Below are 10,133 nucleotides of genomic sequence, written 5' to 3'. Positions count from 1 at the left end.
TTTTATAGAAGCATTTACAATTCTTTACCCATTGCTAAATACTTATTAGAGTACTACCGACCCAGTTTCGGTAATAACAATTTGCTTTCTCATCCATATATATCCCTCGTCTGATCATGATAATTCGTATCATACTTTTAGTGCAAAATCCCGTGAAGTTGGTGAGTCATGGCATTGACTTGGTGCCTTTTATATATAACAGGCGTTCAGAGCATGTTAAACCTATTTTAATTTCGATATATGCACCCTTCCTTTACTCTTATTTTAATCTTGAAGGGAAAACACTGAAATAATCACACAATTATTATGCTCAATTGTTCATTTATATGTGCAACGTCGTGCAATATCATCATGCACAGTCATGTACACATAGAATTGTCAAAGACAAACAACTTATTGCTGGCAGCATAGGATGATTCCCCATCATAAAAGTGTATGATCCCAATATATCGATTGACTAGAAAAACAACAATTAGTGAAGAAAGCAACATAAAAAGATAGAAACGGACGTGCTTGTCATGTGTAGCCTGAGGACCGTGCTTTTAGTAGAATATTTTTCTTTTGTTGCATTAATATTATTGAGAATTGACGATGAAGATGAGATTAAGGCACCCACATTTCTTTAGGGGAGATATATATATATATATATATATCATAATGTTTTGGGGTGGATTAAAAAACGTCACCGTCTCGGAACCTCCTGTATGGACCATACGCCACTGTTCCAAACTAAAGCCACCAAAACGAGGCAAAAAAGAAAAGGGGGTCCCTATGGAGGTAAAGACGGGGAAGAAAATACCTCATACCCACTCGTACTATCACATCTCTCCCCCATTGCAAAAGGAGGCAAACCCAGTACAGCAGCTAAAAGCCAAATCTCCCGTCAATTTCCATCGTATATATATATATATATAATAAATAAAGAAATAAAGCAAAAATATACCCCTGCACCACCAAATTAAGTTCACCCATAAAAGTTGCCCATCATGACCATATATCTTGTCATATGAATATATAATTCGGACAGGCAAAAGACAACCATGCCCCTCATCAGGACATAGGTGGTCCTGTGCGCCCAAGGACAGGCCTCGTTATTTGCCGTCTACTGACCCTAATTAGAAAGATACCACGAACCCAATTAACAAAGGAAAAGATCATCAAGATAACTAGATGAGGTATATAATCGAGAAAAAGGCATGCAAATGATACGGCCAAAAAGTTCTTGCATGCACTCACCTATAAACGGTTTATTCCGATTCACACATGATTTTTTCTCGTCTCGATTTCATCCACGAACCATCCAGCAGGCCTTCGAATATATATAGATAAAAGTTGATTGGCGAATAAGATTACCATATTATCCCCACAAGAAACTTATGCTGTGTTTGGCTGAGAGAGGATCTAAAAAGCCACATCCATTTACAAAAGTTGAGAGGATTATTGAAAGTGAGGATATTCCCCGTTTTTTACAACAGAACCCCATATCTTCTCATTCCCTTTTTTTCCATACCCGAAAATTCTCCACGATCGAAGACCCTACTAAGACACTACGAAAAAATTCCTAAAAAAAAAATTAAAAAAAAAAAAAACATTTCATTTCCGTGTTAAGAGTTTTTCTTTCTTTTTCTACAACGAAGGTGTTTAGAACTCTCTAGGGTCAACAAAAATTGACAAGCCGGGCGGTGATTTAGTCCAGTCACCAACAGACCCGTCGCTATAGTCCTCCCCAAGCCTCTTAATACACCACAAATCCTCTGCGCACGATAGCATTTTCCAGTGTGGTATTCCTAACTTGAGCGGTTCGCGATTTGCTACCTCTGTAACCACCACTCCACACCCACTCTCTTTAGCCAAATTATGCACGTGACCACACAACGCTTTCATCATTTTAGCTGCGCGTGGTCCCTCACCCCCCAAGCCATACATAAAATACAACCCGAAGGGCCTAAACACCGCAGGTACCGAAGGCAACCTCAAGAATGGCAACGCCTTGTCGACAACTCTCGTTGTTTTAGCAAATGTCCGCTTCACGCGCGACGCGCCACGCACTTCAAGTCTAAAAACATCCTTGCAGTTCCACACGCTGAGCACAGCCCACGACTCCGGCGGGTCGGATAGAAAGCTGTCCGGCCCGGCCCACGACCCTGATTTTAAACTGCCACGTGGCACGGCCAAGAAATTCCCCACATTCAGCTTGTTCTTGAGGACGGAGTCAATGTCCCGAGGGAAGAACTCGGTGGTGGCGAATCGTCGCCGGTACAGCAACTCGGCGTCGTGCGGGGTGAGTTTGATGATTGTTACACGGTTTGATACAGGGACCCGGTGAGCGAAGACCGGGTTGACTAGGATCGAGGGAGTACGGAACTTGGAGTAGCCGCATTTGTCGGTGAAGAGCTTAACGGAAGCGTGGTTGTCGTTTTCAGTTGCTATGTAGGAATATTCAGCGCCGTTTTGACGAAACCAATCTTCCATTTGATGTACCAATTTTAGGCCTATGCCCATCCTCCTGAGAAAAAAATTGGATTAAATTAAATGAATAAGATACAATTATTAATATTAATTAGCATCATCATTATTATTGAGCATTGAAGACAAAAGATAAGAGATGTTACAGAAGATGTTACTATGTCTTAATAATAATAATATTAAAATGGTTCGACCCAATAATTAGAGGGGATATGTCATTTAATTATAATAATCAATTACACCCAGTCTTTCACTGTATATGGGAACGAAAATCAGCATTTTTTTTTGTACAACTTTCTTTTCATAACGTAAAGTAAATCCATCTCTTCAATCCGATCAAGTTGACGACAAAATGCAAAAGAACAAAACATAGCATTAGCATCCAAGTTGATTTGTTTGGGATTACAAGTAGATGTGAGAATGTGGGGTCATTTCTTGATTGGGATATTTCAGGGAAAAGGAAAATAATTAGAAAAAACAGTGGTGTGCTAAGATGAAGATGGAGGCTAGGAGCACTTACCGGTGTGAAGGAGAGACACGAAGGCCTAAAATGTAAGCAACTTTGGTGTAAACAGGGACGGGTTTGGAAAGGTCATTATTATTGATGACATTGTAGGAGTAGTTGTTTTTCACAGTTCTTGAAAGCTTTTTGCCACATGTAACGGTTTTGATGCAACCTCTTATCATCCCCACTATCTCTTCACCTATCTCGGCCACCTATTAATAATATTACATGGCATGGTTACACATGATTAGTCAATCTCGTTTTCTCGAAGGTAGTAGTAGTAATTAGCAGGTAAGAAGGAAAAAATTAAGGACAAATTTCACAGAAAATTAATGGACAAGTACTAATGTTCGTGTGTACCAGCATGAGGAAAGCAGGGGAATTGCGGACCCTGCAAATTGGGTCACCCAAGAGGTCGGTAAAGAGAGAGAGCTTGCCGCCGGGACCAACCTCACATCTTCTCTCGACTTCTTCAACACCAACTCCATCTTTTCTTGGATCAAATTCTCTAACCACTATCATATCCACTCTCTCTTCTCCCATAATATATATGTGTGTGTGTGTGTGTGTGTGTAACTATTTGTAATGAAATTAAACACGGCAAGAGGAGAAAAAACGAGGTTAGAGGGAACCTTAAAGGGCAACAAAGGCTACAACTTTAGTTGGGATTGGAAAAGGTATATATAGAGAGAGAGAGCGAGAGAGAGGGAAGACAAGGGATAGGTAAGCAGACTGAATAACTTGTGGAATAAGCAAGGAAAGATCACTCAAGAGCAAAGGCTATATGAAGCTAGCTTAGGGGGGTAGTCCTTCGAAATTAGAGAAACCAAAAAGGATCATAAAAGAGAATATCTTCGAAAGAGCTAAGATATGGCATAAAAAACGAAAGAAATTAACAAGAGAAGAGAGGAAATCAAGAGGGTGCGGCAAGCCCTTCGAGTTTCAACTTGTGGTGCTGGCTATCTCCTTTACTTATAGGTGGTGGGTAGTTCTTCACTGCGGAGGCTCAAGTGCACTTATGGTACCTATAAATACCTGAATTTTGTGGGTTTTTTTTAAGGAAAAAACTCTCTCTCTCCCCCCCTTCTCTTTCTCTATTTTTATTTAATTCAGTGCTTTTTCAAGTCCCTATCTCTTCTTCCCCCATCTGTCCGTCTATATGTCCTTTATTTCTTTCTCTCTCTCTCTTACTGGTAACAATATTATTAATAAATGGTTATCCTTCGAATATATAGTAATTGGTAGTAATAAATAAGAAATGCTCATCATCACAGAAAAAAAAAAAAAAATTGGAAGAGGAAATGGCGGCTTTGGCTGCGCAGCTCTCCCTCGGTTACAAGTATTTCATTTTAATCATATACGATGCGTTGCCATCATGACCCCGTTTGTAATCATTACCTTTCTCTTACCTCTCCCTCTCTTCTGCGGCCCATCCATCATCATCCGTATTTTATCATCATGATGTATAAATCATACCCATATATTAAATACCATGCCCCCGTTTAGTCCCCTCGTAGTCTTATCCGGATTGTCAGTTCACCGTATCAATTCTAAAAAAATGTTGTTCAGTTTTCAAAAATAAAATGATAGTGTTATAAATATAAATATTTCGTTTTTTATTTTATTTTTTATTAACGTTGATGTTTAAATTAATTTGCGTGTATTTTAATTAATTTTATTGGTTTTAAAATTAATAATCATATAAGTCTCCAGTGGCTTTAAAAGAACTCAAACTCGTGATTATTGTAGAACAAATATAAAATCTAATCAATTAAATTACTCCTCAAGGTTTAAAAATAAATTCTTGAAACTAACATGTCTTATCCATGAATTGGTTGGACCTCTAAGCCAATTTAAATTAGAATCTAGCTTGAGTAAAGTTTTAAGGTGACAGGTTATTAAATTTATATCAATGTTTATTTTTAAATAGAATATATGGCAAACAAATTGTAAATTAGTACAAATTAAAAAAATTATAGAGAAATATCATAATTTAAATGATTGCGATAACCATGGTTATGCCACTATTAGAAGCACGACCAAATAAAAATTATAAAAGATTTATTTAATTTAGTGTATTTTCATGTTAAAGTAGGCATTTATGACGTGTTTGTTATTACTGTTAAATTATTATTTTATAAAAATTTAAATTTTTTATATTAAATTATTTTTTTAATATTTTCATATCATTTTGATATTTTAATATTAAAATTAAATTTTAAAAAATAAAAAATAAAAAAATTATTATAATACATTTCCAAACAAAAACACTTCTATCCCACATCAAGTACAATACTTTCAAAAATACACTTAAAGAGCAGCGCTGGTCCCGATATTACAACCTTTTAATTGTTTTTTTTGCTACTTAAAGTAGCGCAACCAAGCATGATTGTGTTACTCTCATTAAAATATTTATATTGCACTATAAAAAGCAGCACAACTTTCAAAGTATGTTATTTTAAAAAAAAAATCTCATTAAAATGTTATATATATATATATAAAGTACAAGGATTGAGTACTGAACATTAGTTTTGTAGAAGTTAAAGCAACATGTTCTTCATTAATGAAAATCTTCTTTTTATTTAATTTGCACATAGAATTATTAATTATTTGACTTTCCTATTATACTTATAATTATAACTCTTACTTTAATTCTTTCAATCTAGTTTTTCTCTTTTTTTCATATCAAAGAAAAGGTAATAATATAAAATAATTTTGAAAAATATAATATGAAATGTAATTAATTATATGTAAAACTGCTGGGACGGAAGAACCATATACATGTATGTATGTATGTATTTGCATGTCCCATAGTTAACATGTTCATGCACAGCATGTATTCAATTTTACAAGAGGGGAGTGGGCATTAATTATCTTTGACAGAAATTTAAAAACTCCTACTGCAGTGAATTTGCAACCGAAGGGGAGGTGGGAAGTGGCAACGTGGGCAAGTCCCAGGAATTTCGGCCGTTGATTATTTAGTGGGCTACAAAAAGAGGGTTTCCTTTTACAGTCAACAGTGGGTAATGTTTGGGATTTTTGTATGGATTATTTTTTTAAAATGTTTTTTATTTAACAATATATTAAAATAATTTTTTATTTTTTAAAATTTATTTTTAATATCAATATATTAAAAAGATTAAAAATCATAGAAAATAATTTTAAACAATAAAAAATATTTCAAAAATATTTATTTATTTTTTTTAAAAAAAAAAAGAGAAAGACCCTCAATTTTGCGTTTTGGTAAAGAGTGAATAGTGAAATTGAAGATGACAAGTAGCATTATTAATAGAGTGGATTATCCACGAATTTATAGATGGACGGCCATGATGGCCTAAACCAGATTTTGAGGCTGTGCCGCCACAATCCACTTTTTTGAAAAAGGGAACACATATTACTGTATGAAGCACCCCTGTCATTACTTGTATATGTAGCTGAATCTACACCCTTCATTATCTAGATTATCTTCTCTGTACATCGTGAGTGACAACTTAGCTAGCTTCAACACTGGCCCACTGGCCCACTGCCCCCTTCACTTTAACTCTTCACTTCTTCTCTCACTAGTAGTAAAGTTAATAAAAACAAAAAACAAAAAAAACAAACTAACTAAAGCTGTGTGGGTAAGCTGGATGAGGCAGTTTGTTAGCTGAAAAGTTTTTTTAAAAAAAAATTATAGAAATTTATTTTTAAATTTTACAGTATCATATAAAATAAATATGAAAATACTTTTTAGTATTATGGCAAAATAGTTTTTTTATTTGTTGAAAATACTAGAAAGTGTTTGGTTGTACCATGAAAAATAAGTTGGAAAATAATTTATTTATGTTTTAATATTCTTTTCAAATTTATTAAAATAAAAGGGATTAAAAGTGACAGATAAAAAAGGATGAAATTGAGAAAAAAATCTCAATTTTATAAATTATTTCAAATAAAATAAATAGCAATAAAAAAAAATAGTGATCAAATCTAAGATATAAAAAATTTGAAGGGGGATGAAATTAAAAAAAATCAATCTAAAAAATTATTTCAAATAAGATAAATAGAAAACCAAAAGAATGAGAACTAAATATGACAAATGAAAAAAATAAAGAATGATGAAATTGAAAAAAAAAAATTCAATTTCATAAATTATTTCAAATAAAGAAATAGCAATTAAAATAATAATAATCAAATACAAAAAATAAAATAGAATGAAATTGAAAAATAAATCTCAATTTCATATATAAATTATTTCAAATAAATAAATAGAAATCAAAAGAATTGATATCAAATATGACAAACAACAGGAATAATTAAAAAATAAGAAAAGGATTTAAAATAAATATATATATATATATATATATATATATATATATATATCAATCAAAAAATTGAGGATCAAATTTGATATAATTAAAAAAATAATAGAATATTTTTGAAATTTTTACAACTTCTGAAAAGTGAATTTTGCCTAAAGTAAAAGGAAAACACTTTATTTAAAAACAAGTCATATCTTTCTTTAATTAGAAAATATTTTTCATTAACCAATTTTATTAGTAATAAACAAACTTGAAAAATTAAGAAATGGTCTCCGAAAATAAGTTCTTAATCAACTAAATAAAAGGGTTGTCACCGGTTCGAGTTCGACAAATCTCAGGGCCACTGGAGGCTTCCATATTGATCGTTAACTTTAGGGCCCGTGGGATTAGTCGAGATACACGCAAGCTGGCCCGAACACCCACATTAATAAAATAAAATAAAAATTGTTTCCCATGTATATTAGAAAATTGTGTTGACTAATATGTTTGTATTTTGTTTAAAATTGTTTTTCAACATATATTGCAATTAAAAAAATACCCACGTCACGTCATGGAATGCGATAATATGGTACCGATGAGCAGTGTCTTCTGTATGTATTTTATTTGATGCTAATTGCATGTAATTAAATCCAAGAAGGTGAAAAACAAATAAATAAACGAACGATTGGGAATTTAAGTCGCTGCATCGATCATAAAGTATTGTCTTTATGATTAACGGTTTATTAATCTTGATTTGCATATAAATAACCTATCCACGAAGGTATTAGCGGGGGCATGCATGCATTAGGATTAGTACATTAACAAAGATAATATATACTTGCAAGCTCTTAATTTGTTTACTATAAATGTCATTGCATCGACAGGAGAGCTGCAAGTGAAAGATCATCACCAATAATATAATTATATATCTATGAAAATGACCTGAAATTATTGGGCATATTAAAGAAACACTTGCGCAGAGGGGGAAAATGAAAGGAAAGCCAGTGACAAGTCAGCATCGACAAAAATAAATAAATAAATAAAATAAAAACAATTTCGTAGCGAGTAGAAGACAGAGTTTATGCATTGAAGCTAGCATCGAAGAAGCCTGTATGTTTGTTGATATGTGAATAGAGGGCGGATTGGGACTCCTCCTGGCTAATCCCAATCTCTCAATTATTGTCCTAAGCAATATTTTAACATGCTTCTAATAGTGATGTGAAAAAAGGCTTTTAAAAAGAAAGAACAGAGGCCTGTGTGTTCCTGGCTTTTCCGAGGACAGCCATGCGTAGTTCTTACCAGTTAATTGTTGATTAGAGAAACGAGGAGGGAGATATTTTCGAAGCCTATTGACTTGCTGAGATTAAAGTGTCAAACAAAAGAAAACGAAAACGTATGTCGGCCATGTTCTTTTCTTATCAGAGAAGAAAAGGAATGTCATCCTTCTTTCTAATATATATATATATACACACACTTTAATTAATCGGAAATAATTCTATAAACTACGTGCATAAACCAAAATCTAATTCAATTCTTGTTTTTTTTTTAAAAAAAAAAATGAATTCTAATCCGAATCTAGACTAGCTTCTTGGAACATAACGCCCATGGCTGAAAGATCGACGCCGGGGTCAAACGTTACAATATATTGTTGTGGATAAATTCATCTCATGAGGATAATTATTTCCTCCAATCCAAGTTGTGGGTTAATTTCTAATAATAATAAAAATAAAAAAAAAAAGCTTCAGAGTCATATATAAATCTTTGGGTATCATGGTTATTTTTAATTAAAAAAATGAAAAGCTATTGTCTACACTAAATAAAATAAAATAATAAAAATATATGAACCAATAAAACAAAAAATAGTTGTTAATAATAATTAATTACTAAAGCATAAAGTTAATCATCATAATAAAATCAAAAGATAGATTTACAAGGTAAATATTTAACACTAACTATCCTTTTTATTCTATTCGTTTTTACTTCATGTATTAAAAAGAAACAACAATATATGTCTTTTTTTTTTTTTACTATGATTCAAATTAAATCAGCTTATTTAGTTGATTAAGATTATAGCCCGAGAAAATAAATTTTTTTTAAATACATTTACGATGCTTAAATATTTTATTGGAAAAATAATTTGAATCAATAGCGTAGCGCGAACACCAGTCTAGTTTTCTCTAATCTATGTTAGAGGAAACAAAAATAATTATGATATTAAGATGATAGTGTGAACAACATTTATAACATTTTTGAATAATATAATTGAAAAATAATTAAATAATGATTAACTTTATGAGTTTACAATATATTTTTTATATATGAGTTTACACTTATCATTTGTCTCCCATGATATAATTCCATTTGTATTTTTCTTTTCATCCTTTTATTTGAGTTTACAATATATTTTTTATACATTATCCTTCTCATCGTAATATCTCTCCTATCATTACATGAAATAATTTAAAACAGTGTTTTTACTATGCATTCATTATTCATGCTCTCACAATAACTTATTCACTCCACTATTTATTATCAATTGTTTTTTCCTTTTGGTCCCTTAAATTTTTTCGATCATTGAACTTTTTTATTTTAATTCAATCCTTTTAAATTCTGTTTTCTATGGTTTTGTGCATTCAAATTTTTATTTATTTATTTTACCTCACTTGCCTTGCATAGATATTCTTGCAAGCTTTTTTTTATATAATAATTGTGTGGGATATTCTTGCATACTATTAGAAAAGCAATATATATATATATATATATATATATATATATATATATATATATATATATATATATATAAGTCATCACGATAATATGAGAAAAAAACTTTATTCAAGAGCAAAAAGATGATGTTGTTTAAATTTTAACCAATAAAACATGAA

At 31.9% G+C, this 10,133-nt stretch overlaps 1 protein-coding gene across 2 annotated transcripts; it reads right to left on the bottom strand.

The window, feature by feature from the left end:
* Nucleotides 1–1,402: 1,402 nt before the first annotated feature.
* On the bottom strand, nucleotides 1,403–4,041 carry LOC18101119 (probable N-acetyltransferase HLS1). Of its 2 annotated transcripts, XM_006380564.3 has the most exons (3): nucleotides 3,332–4,038; nucleotides 2,987–3,183; nucleotides 1,403–2,506 (listed from the first exon to the last, which is right to left on the bottom strand). In XM_006380564.3, the coding sequence occupies exons 1-3, from the start codon at nucleotides 3,512–3,514 to the stop codon at nucleotides 1,642–1,644; spliced, it is 1,245 nt and encodes a 414-aa protein (XP_006380626.2). In that variant the 5' UTR covers nucleotides 3,515–4,038; the 3' UTR covers nucleotides 1,403–1,641. The 2 variants fall into 2 exon arrangements, with proteins under 2 accessions (XP_006380626.2, XP_052310323.1); XM_052454363.1 differs by lacking the exon at nucleotides 2,987–3,183 and having other exon boundaries at nucleotides 3,332–4,041.
* Between the last annotated feature and the right edge of the window lie 6,092 nt (nucleotides 4,042–10,133).

This window comes from Populus trichocarpa, chromosome 7 (genome assembly GCF_000002775.5).
Source record: "Populus trichocarpa isolate Nisqually-1 chromosome 7, P.trichocarpa_v4.1, whole genome shotgun sequence".
Lineage (NCBI taxonomy): Eukaryota > Viridiplantae > Streptophyta > Magnoliopsida > Malpighiales > Salicaceae > Populus > Populus trichocarpa.
The sequence above is the reverse complement of the archived record's forward strand: the minus strand, read 5'-3'. Positions and strand labels throughout refer to the sequence as shown.

Coding starts and splice junctions, on each gene's coding strand:
- LOC18101119 (XM_006380564.3), bottom strand. CDS start 3,514: ATGGGAGAAGAGAGAGTGGATATGATAGTGGTTAGAGAATTTGATCCA. Junction 3,184..3,331: donor CCCCTGCTTTCCTCATGCTG/GTACACACGAAC, acceptor TATTATTAATAG/GTGGCCGAGATAGGTGAAGA. Junction 2,507..2,986: donor CGTGTCTCTCCTTCACACCG/GTAAGTGCTCCT, acceptor TTTTTTTCTCAG/GAGGATGGGCATAGGCCTAA.